Source organism: Panthera leo, chromosome B3, assembly GCF_018350215.1.
Source record: "Panthera leo isolate Ple1 chromosome B3, P.leo_Ple1_pat1.1, whole genome shotgun sequence".
In the NCBI taxonomy this organism is placed as follows: domain Eukaryota; kingdom Metazoa; phylum Chordata; class Mammalia; order Carnivora; family Felidae; genus Panthera; species Panthera leo.
The window spans coordinates 42,805,594-42,830,098 of NC_056684.1; the positions used below are offsets into that span (position 1 = coordinate 42,805,594).

General features: G+C 35.6%; 1 protein-coding gene across 1 annotated transcript in view; it reads left to right on the top strand.

Moving 5' to 3' along the window:
- Positions 1–24,505, top strand: part of VPS13C (vacuolar protein sorting 13 homolog C) — a 192,877-nt gene that overhangs the window by 94,199 nt on the left and 74,173 nt on the right. Inside the window, exons 35-42 of the mRNA XM_042941847.1 lie at positions 7,091–7,199; positions 11,589–11,725; positions 13,577–13,733; positions 14,798–14,877; positions 15,442–15,501; positions 17,179–17,341; positions 19,105–19,221; positions 20,557–20,660. Of these exons, the coding sequence (XP_042797781.1) occupies positions 7,091–7,199; positions 11,589–11,725; positions 13,577–13,733; positions 14,798–14,877; positions 15,442–15,501; positions 17,179–17,341; positions 19,105–19,221; positions 20,557–20,660 (927 nt within the window). The remainder of the gene's footprint in view (positions 1–7,090; positions 7,200–11,588; positions 11,726–13,576; positions 13,734–14,797; positions 14,878–15,441; positions 15,502–17,178; positions 17,342–19,104; positions 19,222–20,556; positions 20,661–24,505) is intronic.

Consider the following 24,505-nt stretch of genomic DNA (forward strand, 5'->3'; position numbering starts at 1 on the left):
TACATTAATTTTGTATCCTGAAGCTTTACTGAATTCATGTATTATTTCTAACAATGTTTTTGTAGAATCTTTAGAGTTTTCTTTTTTTTTTTTTTTTTTTTTTTTATTTATTTTTGGGACAGAGAGAGACAGAGCATGAACGGGGAGGGGCAGAGAGAGAGAGGGAGACACAGAATCGGAAACAGGCTCCAGGCTCCGAGCCATCAGCCCAGAGCCTGACGCAGGGCTCGAACTCACGGATCGCGAGATCGTGACCTGGCTGAAGTCGGACGCTTAACCGACTGCGCCACCCAGGCGCCCCTAGAGTTTTCTATATATAGTATCATGTCATCTGCAAATAGTGTGACAGTTTTACTTCTTCCTTTTCAATTTGGATTACTTTTATTTCTTTCTCTTGCCTAAATGCTATGGCTGGGACTTCCAGTATTATGTTGAATAGAAGTGGAGACAGTGAGCATCCTTGTCTTGTGTCTGATTTGGAGAAAAAGCTTTTAGCTTTTTACCAATGAGTATGATATTACCTGCGGGTCTGTCCTATATGATCTTTATTATGTTGAAGTATGTTCCCTGTATATCTGGTTTGTGAGTTTTTATCATAAATGGATGTTGAATTTTGTCAAATGCTTTTTTCTGCATCTGTTGAGATGATTGTGATTTTTATCCATCATTTTCTTAATGTGATATATGATGTTGATTGATTTGTGGATGTTGAACCATCCTTGCATCCCTGGAATATATTCCACTTAAACATGGTTTATGAGCCTTTAATGTATTGTTGAATTTGGTTTACTAATATTTTGTTAGGGATTTGTATCTATGTTCATCAGGGATATTGCTTGTAGTTTTTTTTATTAATTTTTGTAGTGTACTTTTCTGGTTTTGGTATTAGGGTAATGCTGCCCTTGTGAAATGAGTTTGGAAGTGTTCCTTCCTTTTTCATTTCTTGGAATAATTCAAGAAAGATAGGTACTAATTCTTCTTTAAATGTTTGGCAGAATTAACCTGTGAAGCCATCTGGCCATGGGCTTTTGGTTTGGGGGGAATTTTTAAGTTACTGATTCATTTTCATTACTTGTAGTCAGTGTATTCAAATTTTCTATTTCTTTGTGATTCATTCTTCAAAGGTTGTGTATTTCTAGGAATTGTTCCATTTTTTCTAGATTGCCTGATTTGTTGGCCTGTAATTATTTATAGTAGTCTCTTATGAACCTTTGTATTTCTATTGTGTCAGTTATAGCTTCTCTTTCACTGCTAGTTTATTTGGACCCTGTCTTTTTTTCTTGATACGTCTGGATAGAGTTTTATCACTTTTGTTTATCTTTTCAAAAAACAATCTTATAGTTTCATTGATCTTTTTTTTGTTGTTGTTTATTTCTTTTTGAGACAGAGAGAGACACAACATGAGTGAGGGAGAGGCAAAGAGAGAGGGATACACAGAATCAGAAGCAGGCTCCAGGCTCTGAGCTGTCAGCACAGAGCCTGACGTGGGGCTCGAGCTTGTCAACTGTGGGATCATGACCTGAGCCAAAGTTGGATGCTCAACCGACTGAGCCACCCATGTGCCCCTCATTGATCTTTTTAATTCGTTTTAAGTCTCTGTTTCATTTATTTACTCTCTGATTTTTATCATTCCCATTTTCTACTAACTTTGGGTTTTGTTTGTTCTTCTCTTCGTTCCTTTAGGTATACAGTTAAGGTGTTTATTTAAGATTTCTCTTGTTTCTTGAGGTAGGCTTGTATTGTTATGAGCTTCCCTCTTAGAATTGATTTTGCTGCATTCTTTAGATTTTGGTATGTTGTATTTCTGTTTTCGCTTGTCTCTGGGTATTTTGTTTTTGTTTCTTTTGATTTTTTGATGACCCATTGGTTTTTCAGTAGCATGTTGTTTAATCTTCACATTTCTATGGTTTTTCTAGTTTTCTTATAATTATTTCTAGTTTTGTACCATTGTGGTTGGAAAAGATGCTTGGTATGATTTCAGTCTTCTTTTTTTTTTTAAGTTTACTTATTTATTTTGAGAGAGAGAGTGTGAGCAGGGGAGGGTCGGAGAGAGAGTGAGGGAGAAAGAATCCCAAGCAGGGATTCCCACACCATCAGCACAGAGCCTGATGCGGGGCTTGAACTAATGAACTTCGAGATCATGACCTGAGCTGAAATCAAGAATCAGATGCTTAATCGGCTGAGCCACCCACGTGCCCCTGATTTCAGTCTTCTTAAATTTTTGAGAGTTTTTTTTTTTTGACCTAATATGTCATCTATCCTGGAGAATGTTCCATGGTCACTGGAGAAGAATGTGCATTCTTTTGCTTTTGGGTGGAATGTTCTGTATGTATCTGTTAAGTCCATCAGATCTAATGTGTTAAGAGCAGTGCTTCCTTGTTGATTTTTTTGTCTAGGTGATCTGTCCATTGATGTAAGTCAAGTGTTAAAGTCTCCTACTATTACTGTATTACTGTCAACTTCTTCCTTGAGGTCTGTTAATATTTGCTATCTATATTTAGGTGCTCTTATGTTGGGTGCATTTATTTATAAACATCCTACCTTGCTTTATTGATCCTTTTATCATTATATAGTTGTCTTTTTTGTCTTTTATTACAGTTTTGTTTTAAGGTCAATTTTGTAGGATATAACTGTTCCAGTGTTCTTTTCGTTTCCATTTGCGTGGAACATCTTTTTCCATCCCTTCACACTCTTTCTGTGTGTCCTTACTTCAGAAGTGAATCTCTTCTAGGTCGTTTTTTTATCCATTCAGCTACTCTGTCTTTTAAATGGAGAATTTAGTCCATGAATTTAAAGAAATTATTGATAGATAGGTATATACTTTATTGCTCTTTTATTAATTGTTTTCAGGTTGTTTTGTAGTTTCTCTGTTCCTTCATTTCCTTCTCAATTCCTTTGTATTAGATGACTTTCTTTCATGTTATGTCTAGATTCCTTTCTTTTGTGTATTTACTATATGTTTTTGCTTTGTACTTACTGTGAGGTTTACATACCCTATCCTTTGTATGTAAGAGTCTATTTTAAATAGATAACCACTTACTTTGAACGTATCCAAAACTCTACATTCCCCCCCCGAACAGAATTTATGTTTTTGATGTCACCTTTTACATCTTTTTTTAATGTATCTTTTAAGTAATTATTATAGTTTCAGTTAATTTTACTACTTTTGTTTTTTGACATTTTTAGTAGTTTTATAAGTGATTAATCCACTACCTCTACTCTATGTTTACCTTTTCCAATGAGATTTTTACTCTCATATGTTTTCTTTTTATTAGTGCCCTTTTTATTCATCTTAAAGAAGGCTTTTTAGTATTCTCATAAAGCTGGTTTAGTGGTTATGAGCTCCTTTAGTTTTTGCTTGTTTGAAAAACACTTTCTCCTATTTGAATGATAATCTTGCTTGGTAAAGTATTCTGGGTTGGAAAAATTTTTTAGTACTTTGAATGTGTCATGCTACTCCCTTCTGGCTAGTAAAGTTTCTTCTGAGAAATCTGCCAATAGCTTTATAAGGTTTCCCTTGAATGTAGCAAGTTGTTTTTGTCTTGCTGCTTTTAAGATTTTCTCTTTAATATTGACATTTTAATTATAATAAGGCTTGGTGTAGTGCTCCTTGTGTTCATCCTTTTTGGTAATTTTCATGCCTCCTCGACCTGGATGTCTGTTTCCTTCTTGAGGTTAGGGAAGTTTTCAGGCATTATTTCTTCAAAATGTTGTCTGCTACTTTCCTCTCTCTTCTCTTCTAAGACCTCTGTAATGTTCTTAATGTTCTTCTGTTTGTCTTTGTCCCTTAAGATACCTTCATTTAAAAAAAATTTTTAATGTTGTTTTTGCTCTGTCTTGGTAAGTTCTGTTGCTTTATTTTCCTGCTCACCAATCTGTTCTCCTTCATCCAGTCTGCTGTAGAACCCCTCCAGTGTATTTTTCATTTCAGTTATCATATCTTTAGTTCTCTGGCTTCTGTTTGTACTGTCTTATATTTTATATCTCCTTGTTGAAATTCTCACTGTCCTCATCCATTCTTTTCCTGAGTTTCAGTGAGTGTCTTTATGATCATAACTTTAATTCTTTATCAGGTAGATTGCTTAACTCCATATCATTAAGGTGTTTTTCTCAGGTTTTGTCTTATTCTCTTGTTTGAAAATATTTGTTTCCTCATTTTATTTGATTTTCTGTTTGTTTCTATTTGGTGAAACAGGCAGTCTTTTTAGTCTTGAATGGTAACCTTGTTTAGGTGATGATTCTTCTTGTTCAACCTTGTCCTAGCTTGTGGTTGTCTTCTGAACCTTTGTGGTTGTCTAAAACACCTGAGTTATTATTGGTATGCCCCCATTGTTGAGGGTGTGCCAAGATCTGTCAGTGATCCAAGGGGAGGAATATTATTCAGCACCTAGTTTCAGGCTGATTAGAAGCCAGACCCTCAGGCAAGTGCTTTTAAAGTATGCAAATGTATATAGTCCTATGGGACTGCAATCATAATCCCTACTCAGGGCTCTAGGACATCTGAGCACCAGCTGCAGAAATTGGCATATTGTATTGGTATGTAAATGAATGTATGAACTCCTTTCTCACAAGTCTTGTTTAGCTGTAATGAGGCCAACGGGGATGTGCAAGGATGGTGTCTCCCTGCTTTTGTACCCTGAAAGCACCTTCTTAGTCTCTAGATATGTGGGAAACTAATCCTGTCCCTCAGGCTGATACTCAAGGCTGAGTAAATAGGCCTTTGTCATAGGAAGACTGAGGTTGTGCTTCAGTCTGCTGTCTGTGCAGTGCCCTGGGGGTGTTGACCTGCCAAGAACTGTTTTTCGGCTTGTTATGGTCCTCTGGAGCTCTGGAACACCAACTCTCGTGACTAGCAGGGCCAGCGCATCAAGGCATGTTCTCTTTCTGGATTGCACGTGGCTGCTGGCTTTAGGAAGACAGTTGGTGAGTGTAGGAGGCAGAGCAGACTCCCTGGCTTCAGAAAGGCAGTGGGAAAATGTCTTGACCGTGTGTGCCCATGGGCTTCAACAGTGAAATAGGCTAGTGTCTTGTGTGTCTGTGTACCAACTTTAGGCTGGGAGTGGGAAAATGCCAGGATCACTCACTAGTTCCAGCCACGGGTGTGTTGCAACTGCCTGTGCTTGCGAATGTGAGCCAGGGAGTGGGAGAACTCCACCACAGTTCTGCTCTCTGGTCCAGCCAGGATGCAAGGGAGCACTGCAATTGCCAGTGCACGGCAGCTTCAGCAAGTGCCTTGACTGTTCCCCCGCTCATCCCAGCAAGGCTCTGGGAGAGTGCCATATCCGGACTCCCCTGTCTATGCTAGTAGGCTATGTGGAAAGTTCAACAGTGGTAGCTGCCAGCATGTCAGCCTCCCAGGAGTGTTTCAGATGTCCCTTGCTCCTTCAGCCAGTGTACCCAGATCAGCAAGTGAATTCCCCTCATGTGTAGTCTAGGTGTTTTTCACACTGCCAGTTTTTTCACTGGATCTTGGGGCAAGCCCTTTAAGAGGGCAATCTCAGTTTCCTACAGCACTTTGGGGCCTCTGGAGGTCAGCACTGTTGGTTTTCCAAGCCAGACCTTCTGGGGGCTCCTCTCTCTAGTGCAGATCCCAGGGGCAGAGGTGGCCCATGGGGAGTACCAAGTCATCACTCCTCCAAGAGAAGCATCTGTGGTGAGATCCCTCCCTGTTGTGTGACACCACACTGGGGGTAGTTTTTTTTGTGAGACGTGTCTCTGTCTTTCCAGCTCATTTCAGTATGGTCCTTTTATCTTTTGTTTTGAAGAGCAGTTTACCAGGTTTTAGGTCTTTCTCAGAGGGAAAAGATCCATATGTAGTTTAGATTTGGTGTGTACATACATGGGAGGTGAGTTCAGGATCTTCCTATGTCACCATCTTGGTCTCCGTCTTCATTACTTAATTTTTAAATTTGCTATATGTTGCAGGGAGTATGACTGGAGTCGCAAAAGATGAGTCCGCAAAGTGCAGTTAAGTCAAGGTCCTCATACGGGTGGAAATGAGGCCCTGACTCCAGAATGAAGCTTCTTTTTATTAGGATAATTGCTAAAGACTAGGTGCATAAAGTCAGCTCAGCAAGGGTGTTAATCAATCTAATGGTTTAGCTTTTCAAGGTTAATTTTGAGTTAATTGGTTTCTGTAACACTAGGAAGGGTCAGGTATTAAGGAGCATCCAGCCTTAGACAATGTTAATGGCTCTAGGCGTTCCTTCCCAGCCACAGCTGTGCTCAGCTGTGTAAACATGTCCTAAGGCCTTGCACCTTTTCCAGCCCTTCCCTTTTGAAGCCTTTTCCTTTGATGCTTCTCTCCTGCATCTCCCACAGCTGTATATGTACACATTAGCAAAGATCTGTGTGTAAGTTATTTATTAGTATAGTATATCTCATTCTATATGTTATATACACATACTTTTAATTTCAGGGGTATCTGAGTACCCTTATAGCATTGAGAGAAATGATTATTTTTTGTATCGAAGATAGCCTTTTTATTTCATTGGAGTTGTTAATTTTAAAAAAGTACAATTTTTGTTTTTTCTGAATTTGTCATTTTTAAAAATTATTTTTTAATTTTTTTTTACATTTATTTATTTTTGAGAGACAGAGAGAGGCAGAGCACAAGTTGGGGTGAGGCAGAGGGAGAATGAGACACTGAATCTGAAGCAGGCTCCAGGCTCCGAGCTGTCAGCACAGAGCCCGATGAAGGGCTCAAACTCACAAACTGTGAGATCATGACCTGAGCTGAAGTCGGATGACTGAGCCACCCAGGTGTCCCTGAGTTTGTCATTTTTTTAAATGATCTGATTTCTTTAATCATTATTATTTTTCACTAAAGATTATATAAGTTAAGTAGTGTAACTAATCCTGACTGATAAATCACATTTTTTCCTCCAAACATTGTATTACCATTGAAAATAAAAGTATTTAAATGAAATAAGTAGTGGAATAATTGAATGGGTAGTGAAGATCTAATTTTCAGTCACTGTGAAGGTTATTCTGTCCTTCATGTTTTATAAATGGTAATTTATTTCTATATTAAAATTGTTTTATTTTAAAATGAAGTACCTTTATCTTTTCTTTTAATGATATTTCACAGGTTAATCTAAATCAAGAAGATCTTAACCTTTTATTTAGAATACTAGCAGAAAATCTTGGTGAGGCTACTGAAGACTTAAATAAAATGAAGCCAAGAGAACAAAAGACAGGTAAGAGACTGACAGAAGGTGGCATAATACACGTATCTCCTTATTTTACACTTTAGCACGGGAGTCAAACCATAAAAATGACATAAATATATATGTACACATTGTGATTTGTATTACCATGAAAAGAAAGAAGATATTTATTTGTTGAATACATATTGAATAAGACCATAGTTAGAGATGATGGACTGTCATTTAGTTATCCCAATAGTCAGTTACCGATTCAGAACTTTTTCTAAGTTGTGTAAGTTAGGAGGAAGCCATAAAAAGTATTTCTTTTTTTTAATTTTTTTTAACATTCATTTATTTTTTAGAGACGGAGAGAGACAGCATGGGCTAGGGATGAGCAGAGAAAGGGAAACATAGAATATGAAGCGGCTCTGGGCTCTGAGCTGTTAGCGCAGTGCCAGATGCAGGGCTCAAACCCACAAACTGGAGATCATGACCCGAGTCAAAGTCCGATATTTAACTGAGCCATCCACGTACCCCATAAAAAGCACTGCAAATCTGGTGGATTCCTGGAATAATTTTTGAATTTGCATGTATACAAAAAAAAATTCAAAGTTTGCAGTGGGCTATGGTAACATACTTAATCTTATTTTCTTAAGTTTATTTATTTATTTTGAGAGAGAGAGAGAGAGTGAAGGAGGGGCTGAGAGAGAGAATCCTAAGCAGGCTCTGTGCGCTGTCAGCACAGAGCCTGATGCAGGGCTCAATCCCATGAACTATGAGATTATTACCTGAGCTGAAATCAAAAGTCAGATGCTGAACTGACTGAGCCAGCCAGGGGTCCCTGATTTTTAAGTGAGGTTTTGTAGTAAAATATCTTTAAGAATTGAAACATTTGGTAAATAACTCAGCAAAGAAAATGCTGACAAATTGTACTACGGTAAAAATTTAGAGAATTTAAATTATTAGTTGCAATGGCCCTTTGACTTACTTAAAGGCAAAGTAACTACTGGACTTAATTTTTACATTTTTTTAAATGTTTATTTATATTTGAGGAGAGACAGAGCAAGAGCAGGGGAGGGGTAGTGAGAGATGGAGATGAATCTGAAGCAGGCTCCAGACTGTGAGCTGTCAGCACAGAGCGCAGTGCAGGTTTCCAATCCACGAGCTCTGAGATCATGACCTGACCAAAGTTGGATGCTTAACTGACTGAGCTACCTAGGTGCCCCTAGACTTAATTTTTAAAAAATGTTTATTTTTGAGAGACAGAGAGAGAGAGAGAGACAGAGCATGAGCAGGGGAGGGGCAGAGACAGAGGAGACACAGAATCCAAAGCAGGCTCTAGGCTCTGAGCTGTTAGCACAGAGCCTGACATGGGGCTTGAACTCACAAACCATGAGATTATGACCTGAGCTGAAGTCGGATGCTTAAGTGACTGAGCCACCCAGTGCCCCTGGACTTAATTTTTAAAACTGTTATATATGTGTGTTACACACACAGATATATATAATTATTTTTTCCATCGAATGGTACTATCTTAAAAGTGTGTGTGTGTGTGTGTGTGTGTGTGTGTGTGTGTGTGTTTATGCATTTTGCTTTTTTCTTTTAAGTAACAGTTTATCTTGGTGTTTATATCTTTTTTTTTTTTATTTTTTTTAACGTTTATTTATTTTTGAGACAGAGAGAGACAGAGCATGAACGGGGGAGGGTCAGAGAGAGGGAGACACAGAATCTGAAACAGTCTCCAGGCTCTGAGCTGTCAGCACAGAGCCCGACGCGGGGCTCGAACTCACGGACCATGAGATCATGACCTGAGCCTAGGTCAGCCACTTAACCGACTGAGCCACCCAGGCGCCCCTATATCTTTAAATATAATATGTATAGATATGTCTCATTCTTTCTAATGGCCACCTGGTATTAAATTCTCTTGACGTATTATAATTTATTTAGCAAGTCCATACTGATGGACATTTCAGATTGTTTTCAGTGTTCCACTCTTCCCACATTGCATTGAACGTCCTTGTCCATACACTTTTACAAGTGTATGTGTATCTGTAGGGGAAATACCAGGGCTACTGGATTAAAGGATATTTAATTTTTATTTACTTAATATATATTAAGTTAATGAATTTAACATTTTTGACATCTTGCCAATTGCTCCCCTTAGAACTTGTACTAATTTTGCACTCCTGCCAGTTTGTTTTTCTGTGCCTTTTCTAACACAGCATATTATTAGATTTTAAAGTTTTTGACAAATTGCTAAGTAAAAAATGGTATCTCAGTATATTTTTTTCATTTAAAAAACTTTTTTATTATATGTTAATCTGTATTACAGAGCACAAATAGTAAAGAATGCAAGTCTTAAGTGTACAGTTCAGTGAATTTTTATATATAGCTATACCGTATAGCTGTCAATCACCATGGTTAATATATAGAACATATCCGGCCTCCCCTTGAAGGCCTTCCTATGTTCCTTCCCACTCAATACACCCACTCTGCCCTCAGATCAACCTAGAATTGACTGTCATCCTAATTTGTAATACCACAGGTAGATTAATTTTGCTTTTTCTTGAATTTCACATAAATGGAATCATAGAATTTACTCTTTGGTTTTTGGCTTGTCTCAGTCATCATTTTGTTCATGAGATTCCTGCATGTTGTTGTGTGTGGCGGTAGTTTGTTCTTTTTAAATCTGTGCAGTATTCATCATATGAATTGATTAATATTGATTTTATCCATTCTACCTTTGATGGAGAACATTTAGGTTGTTTCCATTCTTTGATGGTCTTGAATAGAGTTGCTGTGAATGTTATACATTTCTTTTGTCATACTTATGTCCTGTTTTCTTTTGGTTGTATAGCTAGGCTTCATTTGTTAGGCTCATTTGTTAGGCTTACGATTAGCTTCAGTAACATGCTGAACACGATTTTCCAAGTGGTTATACCAGTTTACCAGCAATGTATGAGAGTTGTTTCACATTCTCACTGGTCCTTGGTATTGTCAGTATTTTTAAATTTCGCCATCCTGGCTGATACACAGTGTTATTTTTATGGATCTTACTTGTTCCCTGATTACTACTGAAATTAAAACCTTTTCATATGCATACTGGCCATTTGGATATCCTTTTTTATGACATGACTATTCAAGTCTATTGAGCATTATTTTTATTGAGATGTTTGTGTTTTTTTCTTAGTGATATATTGGAGTTCTTTGTTCATTCTGGATATGAGTCCTTTATTGGTTATATGTATTATATTTATGTGTTGATATATATATATATAGCATATATATATATGCTATATATATATGCTATATATATATATATGCTATATATATACCCTATCTGTGATTTGCTTTTCATTCTTTTAATGGGTCTTTTATTAATAGAATTAGTTAATTGTAGTGAATTCCAGTATACTAATTTTAAAAATGATGAGTGCTTTTTCTATTTAAAAAATCTTTGCCTATTCCAGGAGTTATTTTGTAAAAGCAAATCATTTGCTAGAATTATTCCCCTGGATCACACTCTGTTTGGAACAGTGCTGGAGTAAGGTGATAGTTAAGAAACTTCACCCTATGTGTTTCTCAAAGATAATAATTGACAGCAATCGTTTTCCATATGCCTTTCTGGTATGGTTTACAGAATTCTTATGTGTTGTGTTCATGATCATAGATAATGTTAACTGAAGTAATATTAAGAATTAATATTAAGAATTAATATAATGATATTGAGGGTTAGTTGAGAGTAAAGACTTTCACGGGACTAATGAGTTTGGATTCTACCATTTGCCATCAGTGTGCTGTTGGGGAAGTTTTATGTATTACAGTTTAGAAAGCAGTTTTATCGCATGTCAGAGTATATGAATTTCAGCACAAGAACATCAGATCATATAGCTTTGCTTTTGCTTTTCTGTATGGCATAAGAGGTTCTAATCATCCCTCACACTTTTTTCCTTTTCTAGCCTTAACTTTTGTTATCCTCTCCATGATTTAATCATATCATATTCTGTTCTGTTTCCCTAACCTCTCATGGTGTACTCTCTATGAGTTTCCACAATCTCTTGTCTTATACTTGGCTGTCCTCTCCGTGTGAGGAGGTCCTTAAGCTCTACCTGAATGATAACTCCTTTATTAAACCTTTCCTGGCCTCCCCATAACAATGTCTTAGTCTCTGTTTTCTGCACGTTTTTCCTATTAGTCTATTAACATTTGTCTACTCACTGTGACTAGGCGTAGCCTGCTTATTTTGTTTGTTTGCATTTTAAATGTATATGTCTCTTCTCCTAAACTGTAAGGTTTTTGAGAGCAAGAGCTATGTATTACTGACTTGTGGGTTTTCATTGCTTGCACAGGTCCAGAGTTCTCATACATGTCCTCAATGAGCATTTGTGGGAAAAAAAATGTGTGAATAGAAGTGAAAAAATTTCTTTTAAACATCTTTAGGTGAAATTAAAGGGCCACTTGAAATCTATACATCAAAACAAGATGTACATGCTTCCCAAGGTACTTTAATAGCTGGAGCTGAAGAAGTGAGATCTGTAGACATCATTAATATGCTGCTGAATTTTGAAATCAAAGAGGTATCTGATTTTCATCTGTTTTTATTTAAAAAATTTTTTAAATATTTATTTATTTGGGGGAGACAGAGAGACAGAGTGCAAGCAGGGGAGGGGCAGAGAGAGAGAGAGAGGGAGACACAGAATGTGAAGGAGGCCCCAGACTCCAAACTGTCAGCATAGAGCCTGTCGTGGGGCTCAAACCCATGAAGCGTGCGACCTGGGCCGAAGTCGGACACCTGACCGACTGAGCCGCCCAGGTGCCCCTCATCTGTTTTTGTAAAGTGAATAAATAATAGATATTTGGAATTCCCTCTACTAAAACAAACTTGTAAATTACTGATAGGGATAAAAACATTTTATGTAGGCTATTTATCATTTGTATGTAGCATTCGTAATTTTTAACAAATTTGAGAGTATATAAAAGATGAGTTATATTTGGGGTATATAATGTTTCATAGAGAAAATGGTAGCATGTCCTATAACATGCTTTTCAAATGATTTTAGGACATTAGGAATGTAGCTCACTTTGGATTTCATATGAGAAAGTCAGGAAAGGGAAGTAGTGACAGACAGATCCTTTGCAAATTTAAGAAACCCTTAATAGAATAAAACACAGTGTGTCTACATTTTTTCAGTGTTGTATTACCACTGTCTGCTTCATCTGCAGATTCTTGAGGAGAGATGAAACGGATTTTCCTCTTCTGTATTCACACATTCAACAAATAGTCATTTCATGTGCTAAGTGCTGAGGATAGAGTTAGAAGGCATAGACTCTAATGAAAAAAACAAACAAAAAACAACTAAAAGTTTTCTAAGTGCTCCCATTAAAAATGTGCAGGAGGGGCTTGTGGCTGTGGATAATAAGGAGGGGGCATCTAAGTAGTCTGGAGTATCAGGGAAGATTTTTGGAGAAAGTGACATTTGAGATGAGCTTTTAAGGAAGATTAGAGTCTTTCTCTTACCCTGGGGCAGGGGGACTTGCAAGAAGTTCCTCCCAAATCCCTTCATCATTAATAGTAGAGGCTATGTTCTTCTGGCTTAAATACAATATACTTAAAAAAATTAGTTCTATATTTTTATCTGAAATGTATGCTTTGAAACTAATTTCTTATTAAAACTTTACTGTTTTCTGGTTAATGTTGGCGTTATTAAAGATATAGAAGCTTTAGTAATTGAGACATGGATAGATGAATCATTCTTTTTGCAAATGGGCCTCATTAACAATGTGGATAGAAAACCCATACACCATCTTTAATATCATTTGTAGTAAATGTTATTATAGTTCCATCACTTTAAGACGTGGAGAGTGGGGGAGGCAATTTGCATTCCCCTAGGCCAATACTTGACAGTGTCTTAAGACATTTTTGATTGTCACTATCGGTGGAAAGGGAGCTACTGACAACCAATGAGAGAGGCCAGTGTTATCGCTAAACATCCTACAGTGCACAGGTCTCCTCCCTCACTACTAAGAATTATCCAGCCCAAAATGTCAGTGGTGTCAAGCTTGAGAAATCTTGCATTAGCATTAGTGTAACAATTGTCCATTTTTCTTATAGACTTTCAGATGAAAGGCCATCCATCAGACTAGATAGAACTTCTGGGAATTAGGCAGAACTACTTTTTTTGTTTTTGTTGTTGTTAATTTTACCTTGATAATCACTAGAATATAGTGGCAGTGCTTCAGAAGTCTGAACAAGTAAATGTACCTTCAAAGTCAATCACATGAGGCAGTTTCTAGGCACAAATGGAAGTACTCGTATTTACATCGTGTGAATTTTTTCATTATGCCACTCTGAGTTGTTATGAAATTGTTGACTTACCTTCATTATATATGAGTGAGCTTGTTAATGGTGATACTGGGGACTTTTCTAGGTTGTGATTACTCTGATGAAAAAAGCAGAAAAGAAAGGAAGACCTTTACATGAACTAAATGTCCTGCAGCTCGGAATGGAAGCTAAAGTTAGAACCTATGACCTGACTGCTAAAGCTTATCTAAAAAAAATTAGTATGCGATGCTTTGAGTTCACTGGTAAGTGTGAAGTATAGTCTGTGTAAATTATTCATGTTACAGGCAGTGGCCTCTACCTCTGTGTGAGTAGTAAGCACATTTATTAATGTCATCATGATTATTTAGTTAGATTAAATTTATTACATGGATAAAAAAGAATTTGATATTTAAAAATTTATTTTTTGTGTAGTTATTTACCAGTAGGTAAGAATGTATCTAAATACATTTATATGTATGTGTGTGTATATATATATTTAGAATGAAGTTGAATTATATCTAAAAAGAAAAATGAAGTGTATCTTCCATGTCTATACATAACATTTTAATACTTGTAAAAAGCAACATTTCATTACAACTCTGCTGTGAGAACTGATGTATTAGGAAATCAGAGCCCAGTTAGAATACCCATGTGTAAAAGCCCAGGGACCCTTTATGAAAAGTGAGTTAATTTACTAGGAAATAATCTGTTTGCTTTTTATTTTTTTTTTAAATTACATCAGTGTTTTTTGTTTTCAATGACATTAACCTATACTTTTGAAAAAACAAATTAAACAATATAGAAATATTATAGAGGAAAAATTTAACATCACTTTCTAGTTTCACTTCTTACCCCCTTGTAAATAGTAAGTTGTTGTTCAGTGAGTTTCCTCAGCCTTTCAGATCCACTTTTTAAATTGCATCAAGCCAACTTTGAAAGTTGCTAAAGGTGTTTAAAGTTTATAGGCACTCTATGGGGTAACTTTAAATAGAGCAAACATATTGAGAATAGTTTATGTATCTTATAGCTTTGTTCTTCAATTTAGTCTGATTTGATCAAATGAATAATACCAGTACTACCAAATGTTACAAAAGCTGTAATTGGCTGCTACTGTTTTGTTTTGTTTCTAACTTTTTTTAATGGTGTTTGTCTTTTTTGTTTCAAAGCCACTTTTATTGAGGTATGATCAGTATACAGTATACTTTTTAGTATATGATTCCATGAATTTTGACAAACTTACATATGTGTAACTGGGTACTCTGTTTTAAAATACATTTGAAATGTTTGAAAGACTGACTGGAGCTGCCCTTGGTTTTTTTTCTGTTAGACTCTGCAGGAGAGCCACTTCATGTTATTAACTCTTCTAATGTAACTGAGGAACCTCTGCTGAAAATGTCACTGACCAAGGTACCTGGCTTCCTTCTAGGATTCTTAAATATTTAAATACATGAAATTATGTAGTTCTCCCATATTTAATATTTCAGTTTTCTCCCTTAAATTTTTTCATTCTAAAGCTCATTGATTATAGTGAATTTGCAAAAGCACCTGACAGTCCTGGTGATATCAATAACCTTTTGAGTTAACCTTATATTGTTGAGTAAGTGAGTGTATACAAAGTTCTGTGGTTATCCAAAGCAAAGTTTGTTATAATCTAGATATGCTAGCATTTCCCCTACCTTTAGCATTTGCCTCTAAGTAGGAAAAGGATTTTGAGTTTTTGCTTCTATAGAATTTGAGAAATGTTTATGTGGTCAAGTTTTTTGGCACATACCTCTTTGCCATTAAGAAATATGTTTATAGTGTTTTCATAGCATACTTTGAAAAGTGAAGAATATATATATATGTATATATATATGTATGTATATATGTGTATGTATGTACAATGTGTGTGTATGTGTGTGTGTATATATATTTCAATGTTTGAATTATTAGTATTTTCGGCCCAGTGGTTTAATCTTCCACCTTTTCTAGGCAGACAGTGATGGACCAGAATTTAAAACCATTCATGAAAATACCAAACAGAGACTGAAGGTAAATATTTTGTAATTCACTATAAGGCTTTTTATACTAATGATTAAATCTAGCTTTATAGCTGTCTTCATTTGTGAGATGGTGAGGTCTAAAATTAAAACAAGGGTGACAATAATAATAGATCTAATCTTGTAGATGAAAGAAATGGGTAAAGAGTTGAAATAAAATTTTTACAAAAGTTGATTTAATTTCCTAAAATATTATTTTCCAGATATGAATTAATGATTACTTTTTGAGTACAAAAATAGTATGCTTTTTCCCGATTTTTCTTTCAAGTTTTTATTTAAATTACGGTCATTTAACATACAGTGTAATACTAGTTTTAGGTACAGAGTTTAGTGATTCATCACTTACATACAACACCCAGTGCTCATCACAACTGACTTCCTTAATCCCCATCATCCATTTAACGCATCCCCCAGTCACCTCCCTTCTGGTAACCATCAGTGTGTTCTCTATATTTAATAATCTCTTTCTTGGTTTTCCTTTTTTTTTTCTTCCCATATGTTCATCTGTTTTGTTTCTTAAATTCTACATCTGAGTGAAATCATATGGTATTTGTCTTTCTCTTACTGACTTACTTCACTTAACATAATACTCTCTAGCTCCATCTGTGTCATGGCAAAGGTAAGATTTCATTCTTTTTTATGGATGAGTTAATATTCCATTGTATATATATATACACCACATCTTCTTTATCCATTTATCAGTGGATGGACATTTGGTCTCTTTCCATAATTTGGCTATTGTTGATAATGCTGTTGTAAACATCGGGATGCATGTATCCCTTTGAATTGGTATTTTTGTATCCTTTGGGTAAATACCTAGTAGTGCAATTGCTGTATCGTAGGGTAGTTCTATTTTTAATTTTTTGAAGAAGCTCCATACTCCCTTCCAGTGTGTCTGCACCAGTTTGCATTCCCACCAACAGTGTAAGAGGGTTCCCCTTTCTCCACATCCTTGCCAACAAATAATATACTTTTTTTTTTATAAAAAAATTTTTTAATGTTTATTTTTGAGAGAGAGTGTGAATGGGGGAGGGGGCAGAGAGACACACACACACACACACAGAATCTAAAGCAGGCTCCAGGCCCCAAACTGCTGGCACAGAACTACCAGCACAGGGCCTGACGCAGGGCTCTAACCCAAGGACTGTGAGATCATGACTTAAGCTGAAGTCGGACCCTTCACCGATTGAGCCACCCGGGCGCCCCAATAATATACTTTTTAAGGGAATTTTGTTCATGGTTATTTGGCCTAGTGTTGATGGAAGCATTAAACATTTGAATTATATATTGGCTTTATGATTAGAATAAAATTAACGACTAAGCTAAAGCATGGCTCAGTGCAAACACTGCCTACAGTCCATTTGCGCTTATATAGTCTGTCTTGGACCCATCTGAAATGTGATTGAATTAAGGTCTGTATCTTTACTTTAAACCCACCAATTGAGGTCAGAATTACAGTTGGGCATGAGAGGGGGCAAAGTATTAGTTTATTGTCTGGTTAAGATTAACATTATAATAGTGAGTTTTTTCTTTAAAAAAAAAAAGGATCTTAATTGAACTATTCTAAAATCAGCTCTTCTGCAACCTATACTTATTTGTATATGTTGAAGCTTAACATAAAAATGTCACCACATCTGAAATCTGCCTCTCTAATTGTTCATTATCTTAGGTTTCGTTTTCATCCTTAGACTTAGTACTTCATTTGGAAGCTTTACTGTCCTTCATGGATTTTTTATCATCTGCTGTTCCATCCTCTGAACCTTCCTCTACTGAGAAGGAATCTGAGCTGAAACCACTTGTGGGGGAGTCCAGAAGTATCGTTGTCAAAGCTGGTATTAACTTTTGAGCATGGTCTGATTCTTTCTGTCTGAACTTTTAATAATCATGTGATAACTTATATTTTCAAGCTAAGACTAATATTTAGCAACTTAATGTGATAGCTGCTCTGACGGATTAGGATAGTTTCAAAAGAAAAAGCAAATTTTATCCTTGCAGTAGTATAGAATAATTTAGTAAGGGATTTAAAATAAATGTTTAGTATTAATCATGTATTTATATTTGATTTCACCATCTTTTACATAAAATAAAGTTGTATGTACTTTGTATTGATGTTTCTGTAGCCTTCAGTGCAAGTGAGAACAGAAGAAATTAAAATGTGATACAATCATGCAAAGTACAAAGGCCCATTTCAATCAGTCATATAAATCTACCTGACGCTGAACAATTTTAAATGATTTGCAGGACACAAAAGGAGGAAGAATGTTATAGAAGAGACAGACTCACTTTGGTTTCTAACAAAAACTGAGTTTAAATGACATACATATATTGACACATGTTGCTCAAGCATATGGATTGTGCTATAAGTTAAATATGAAATATCCAGAGTGAACATGTGCCTGTTTTTAAGCCAAGTATCATTTTAATGATTTTTGCTTTCATATTACATGATGTGAGTATCTGATATCTGGTAATTTAATTTTCAGACCATTACCTGTTTGAGTAATATCTGTATTACTGACATCTTTAAAGTGTTAAATTCTTAGTAATATTGGACCTAATATAAGGATCAGATTTTTTTTAATCAGGGATCAGAGCAATACTTTTGCTATAAACTAGAGTTAAAGTTTGTCTTTAATATACTTGTCATATTAATGTCCGTGGAAATACTTACTTATATAAATGCATACATATACACACACAGTTGAATAAATGAAAAAGCAGTGTTTAATTTCAATAAACTACAAAAGTTATTCGCCCAAAAGAACAGTCTTCCAGTATGTTTTATAGTTGATTTTTATGGTTCGAATATAGTTTTTGTGGTTTGATTTACATCTTACGGGACAAAAATTCCTGTTATCACTTTGGTGATTAAAGACTGATGTCTGTACTTTTACAGTATTATAGGAAAAGGTCTATTTTCCTCAGGCAAGACACATCTCTAGAAAAACATCTCCTAAATTTATCAGTGAAGACCTGGACCAAAGTAGATGAAGGGAACCCATTTGTTTATGATTCTTATACACATGCACACACATATATTATATATTTTATTTTTTAAACTTTAACCTTTTATGTTTATGTCTCATAGATTTTATTTCAGGATTTTTCATGGAGAAATAGGATACAATCTAGAGAAATTGGTTCTATAGTTAAGAACACGGATTGTGTTATAGTTAATATGTATTTTATTAACTATTCTTTATTTCAGCATTTTTATGAAATGTTCTTTGATCTAATATATGATGTAAAAACAAGTACAAAATAAAAATTTGGGAGCAATAGAATTCTAGAATTCTAATATAGAGGACTATCTTTTTTCTAAGAGGAAAAATTATGGGAAAATTTCCCTCTAGCAAATTGTACTTCTGAGGTGCTTTAAAGGTTGCCTTTATTCTTAAGTTGCGAGGGAACATGCTACTTTTTGTCTGATTGGCATTTGAAAATTGAGTCAAATCCATGTTAATTATATGGAATCTTAATGGAGGCCTTTTTGATTCTTCATAGTTCATAATGTACTTTTTATGAGTTTTACATTATTTTATCTGTTTTATCATCTGTGCACTTGGCTAATCACAAGGTTTGTATTACTTTTCAGCATCCAGCAATACTTCTCAAGATGATGTGTTTGATTTAAAGGTCATAGCTGAATTAAATGCATTTAATGTCTTTATCTGTGATCAGAAGTGTAACATTGCAGATATTAGAGTACGTGGTAAGTACGTGATATTCCTTGGTGTAGGTATTTCTGTTTCTTCAGAAATAGAAACAGCACCATCACATCAGGAAGAGTAAGCTTGTGCATGGTAGATTTCTCATGAGTCATAGTTTTGTTTACTTATAGTGAAGATTTTTGCAACCTTTTTGGAGATGTGCTTTGAAATGTTGGATGTGAATTTGTTATGCTTCATAGCTGACATGAAACATTTCTTGTGTATTTTTAAAATTTTAGAATAAATCTAAGGCTTAATTGCTTATGTTCTGTTTGTATTTTCAGCATAATATAATGTTAATTTAAACTGAGAAATTAATATCACAACACCTCACTGAGAAAATGTTATTGTCTTTATTTCCCTTGTCCTTTGTGCATATATAGCATCAAAATAGAAGTATCTAAAAGAAATTTTGTAGGCTTTATCCATCATCAGCTTGATAAAAGGATAGATTGATATTATACGGTTCTTAGACCAGTCTGCCAACATTCAAATTTTGGCTCTAACACTTATTGGCTGAGCTTGAGAAAATTAACCTTTCTGTATCTTAGTTCTCTCTTCTGTAAAATGGAGATAGTTATAATAGTTATTCATGGGATTGTTGTGATAGTTATAATAATTATTTGTAGGATTATATATGTATATAGTTAGAAAAGTGGTACGTAGTAAACACTGGAGAAAAGATTAAAAAATAAGTACTATTCAACAAATGTTACCAAGTATCTATTTCATGGGTAGCATGGTAATAGTTTGAGCTTATTACTGGGTCTTAGCTGCAGACTTTCTCTTTTACTGAGGAGCTGTTTAGGAAATCATCATGCCGTTAGAAATTATCAGAATAACAAAATTTTTTTGGAGAGAAATCTTAGATTATGTTTTAGATAGATTTTATGACAGTGAGTATTTATTCATCAAATTATATTCATATATACTTAGTTATCAGAGCATTAGTATTCATAATAAATGCTTGTGAGGTAGCTATTGAAGAAATACTGTGTGTCTTCCTAAATGACCACTTGTGATCTTGCAAATGCACAGGATATTTGTTTGGAGACCTGTGATTATTTCTCTTTGAAATTCTTTTTTTTTTTTTTTTTTTTTTTTTTTTTTTGTCTTTAAAATTTCCACAACTTTTATGTATGGGATACCTATAGCACTTAAAGATACTGTAATCTTTATTAGGCATCTCATACATAGAAATTGATACCTTTGATATGTCTAATAGTAATTTTAGTCATTCTGTATCTTGGTAGTATATCTTTTAACTTAATTAAATGCCACTTGAACTGGTTCACTAGGATTGGGTGAAAAGTTTATAAATGTTACATTTCCCATAGGAATGGATGCCTCTATTTCTGTGAAGCCAAAGCAGACCGATATGTTTGCCAGACTTAAGGATATAATAGTTACGAATGTTGATTTGCTGTCTATTCACAAAAAGGTAATTAAAAAACAGGTTTCAGGAAAAGGAGGCTGTGCAAGATGGCAGGGTGGGAAGATAGTGAACTCACCTTGTCCCATGGCAATACCAATTCTACAGCTACAAATGGGATAATTTCCTCTGAAACAGTTTTGAAAACTAGATGAGCAGCACCTTCACAGCAGAAGATAAAATGGCCACATCGAGATGGGGGCGGTGGGGAGAGGCAGAGATGTGCTCTTGCTGCCATAGCTTGCAGGCACCCACAGCCTACACAGGGGACACCCCGTAGATGCCTGGCTCTGGTGGCCAGGTGGGATTGGGCTTCTGGGCCCCATAGGTCATGTCCTATTCAAGGCCACTCCAGTGGGAGAGGTAGCTCTTTCACATAATACAAAGAAACACAGAGAATGAGGCAAGATGAGAAGGCAGAGGAAAATGTCCAAATGAAGACAAAGACAAAACCTAAAAAAAAAAAAAACCCTTAATGAATTAGACATAAGTAATTTTCCTGATAATAGGTTCAAAGTAATAGTCATAAAGATGCTCACCAAACTCAGGAGAAGAATGGATCATTAGAATGACAACTTCAACAAAGAGATATAAAATATACAAAAGTACCAAATGGAAGTCATACAGCCTAAGAATATAATAAGTTAGTTAAAATATATACCAGAGGGGCTCAGCAACAGACTGGATGAAGCAGAACAGATCAGTGAGCTAAAAGACAAAGCAATGGAATTTACCCACACAGAGCAGCCTAACAAAAAAGAGAATTAAAAAAAAAAAAAAGATAACATAAGAGACCTATGAGAAACATGCAGTGGAATAATACCCATATTCTAGGAATCCCCAAAGGAGAAGAGACAGAGAAAGGGACAGAAAACTTATTTGAAGGAATAATGGCTGAAAACTTCCCTAGACTGGGAAAGGAAATATCACAGAAAGTTCCAAATAAGATGAACCCAAAGAGTACAACACCAAGACACCAATTTTAACTAAATTGTCAAGAATTAAAGAGAATCTTAAGAACTATAGGAGAAAAAGAACTTCTTAATGTACAAGGAAAACCACATGAGGCAGTCAGCAGATTTTCAGCAGAAACTTTGCCAAGCCAGAAGGGAGTGTCATGACATAGTCAAAGAACAGAAAGGAAAAAACTTTTAACCAGGAAGGCTCTACCAAGCAAGGTTATCATTCAGAATAGAAAGAGAGATAAAGAATTTCTCAGACCAACAAAAGCTCAAGAAGCTAAAGAAGTTTGTAACCATTATCTGGGCTTATAACAATGTTAAAAGGACTTTTTAAGCTGAAAAGAAATGGCACTAATTAATAACAAGAAAGCATATGAAAATAAAAATCTTACTGGAAGAGGTAAATCTATAGTAAAGAGTGGATTAACCACTTATTAAATCTAGAATGAAAGTTAATAGACAAAGGTAGTAAAAATAACTATGGTTACAATAATTTGTTTATGGATTCAAAGGATAAAAGGGGGTAAAATGTGACTCAAAAATATAAAATGTGGGGAGACAGTGAAAATGTGGAGTTTGGGAGTGTATTCTAATTTTAGTTGTTGTCAACTAAAACAGACTGTTATCTGCATAGGATGTTTTATGTGAACCTCATGGTAACCACAAAGTAAAACTTACAGTAAATATACAAAAGACACAAAAGAAAATAAGAAAGGAATGTAAATATAATACTAAAGAAATTCCTCAAACCATGAAAAAAAACTGTTAACAGCTAATAAGTGAATTCAGTAAAGTTGCAAGATACAAAATTAACATACAAAAATCTGTTGCATTTCTATATAGTAATAATGAACTATCAGAATTTAGGAAAACAATCCCATTTACAATTGCATCATAAAGAATAAAATATCTAGGAGAAAAAAAAAAACACCTAGAAATACATTTAACCAAGTAGGTGAAAGACCTGTACACTGTAAACTATAAAACATTGTTGAAAGAAATTGAAGAAGACACAGGTGAATGGAAACATATTTTACGCTCATGGATTGAAGTAATTTATATTGTTAAATTGTCCACAGTGCTCAAAGCATTCTATAAATTCAGTGCAATTCCTATCAAAATTCCACTGGCATCTTTCATGGACTAGAACAATTCTCAACTTGTATCAAAACACAAAAGAACAGCCAAACAAGAACAGCCAAAACAATCTTTTTTTTCTTTAAATTTTTTAAATGTTTGTTTATTTTTCAGAGAGAGAGAGAGCATGAACGGGGAAGGGGCAGAGAGAGGGAGACACAGAACTGAAAGGGGGGCTCCAGGCTCCGTGCTGTCAGCACAGAGCCTGATGCAGGGCTCGAATTCACACTGCGAGATCATGACCTGAACTGAAGTTGGAGGCCCAACCAACTGAACCACCCAGGCACCCCCCAAAACAGTCTTGAGAAAGAACAAAACCAGAGGTGTCATGCTCCCTGATTTCAAACTATTCTAAAAGACTATATTAATCAAAACAGTATGGTATTGGCCTCAAAACAGGCACATAGATAAATGGAACAGACTAGAAAGCCCAGAAATAAACCCCTGTACATAAAGTGAATTTTCAACAAAGGAGGTAAGAATATACAATGGGGAAAGGACAGTGTCTTCAGTAAGTGATGTTGGACCACTATAGTGCAAAAAATGTAATTGTCAATAAAACTTGACAGTTGTATATAAAAGCACAAAAGTGGGGGTGCCTGGGTAGCTCAGTCAGTTAAGCCTTGACTCTTGGTATCAGCTTAGATCATGATCTTACAGTCAAGAGATTGAGCCCTGTGTTGGTCTCTGTGCAGGGCATGGAGCCTTTCTCTCTCTCTCTCTCTCTCTCTCTCTCTCTCTTTCTCTTTCTCCCTCCCCCTCAACCCACCCCCTCGCAACGCCCAGTTACACTTTCTCTCTCCCCCTCTCCCTTTACCCTTCCCCCCAAAACCCCCCCTCACCCAAAAAAGCGTGACCCTGGACCACTATTTTATACCATATAACAAATTTAACTCAAAATCGATGAAAGACTTGAATCTAAGACCTGCAGCCATAATACTCCTAGAAGGAAAGAGGTGGTAAGGTTCCTGACATTGGTCTTAGCTAAGATGTTTTCTTGGATCTGACTCCAAAGGCAAAAGTAACAAAAGCAAACATTTTTAAATGTGACTACATGGCACTAAAAAGCTGTATGGTAAAGAAACCATCACCATACCAAAAAGTAGCCTACTGAATGGGAGAAAAGTTTGCAAGTCATATATCTGACACGTGGTTAATATCAAAAATATATGAAGAACTCCTACAACTCAATAACACACACACAACAATCTGGTTAAAAATTGGGCAGAGGATCTGAATAGGCATTTTTGCAAAGAAGACATACCAGTTGCCAACAGGCACATGAAAAGGTGCTCAGTATCACTAATCACCAGAGAAATGCAAATCAAAAACACAATGAAATATCACTTTACACCTCTCAGAATTGCATTTATTAAATAGACAAGAAATAATGAGTTTTGGTGAAGATGTGGAGGAAAGGGAACTCTCATGCCCTGTGGTTGGGAATGTAAATTGGTACAGCCACTATGGAAAATAGTACGGAGGTGGCTCAAAAATTAACAAAAGAACTTTCCTTCATATGATACAGCATTTTCACTTCTGAATATCTATCTGAAGAAAACAAAAACACTAAAGGGGGGAAAGATGCTGATACATGTAATGCGGGTGAATCTCAACATCATGATTAATGAAAGAAGGCAGATATAGAAGAGAACATATAGTATGAGTCCACTTACATGAAGCTCTAGAAAAGACTGAGAAAGAAGATCAGTGGTTGCTTGGATCTGGGTTTTGGGGAGGGATCAGGTTTTGGCT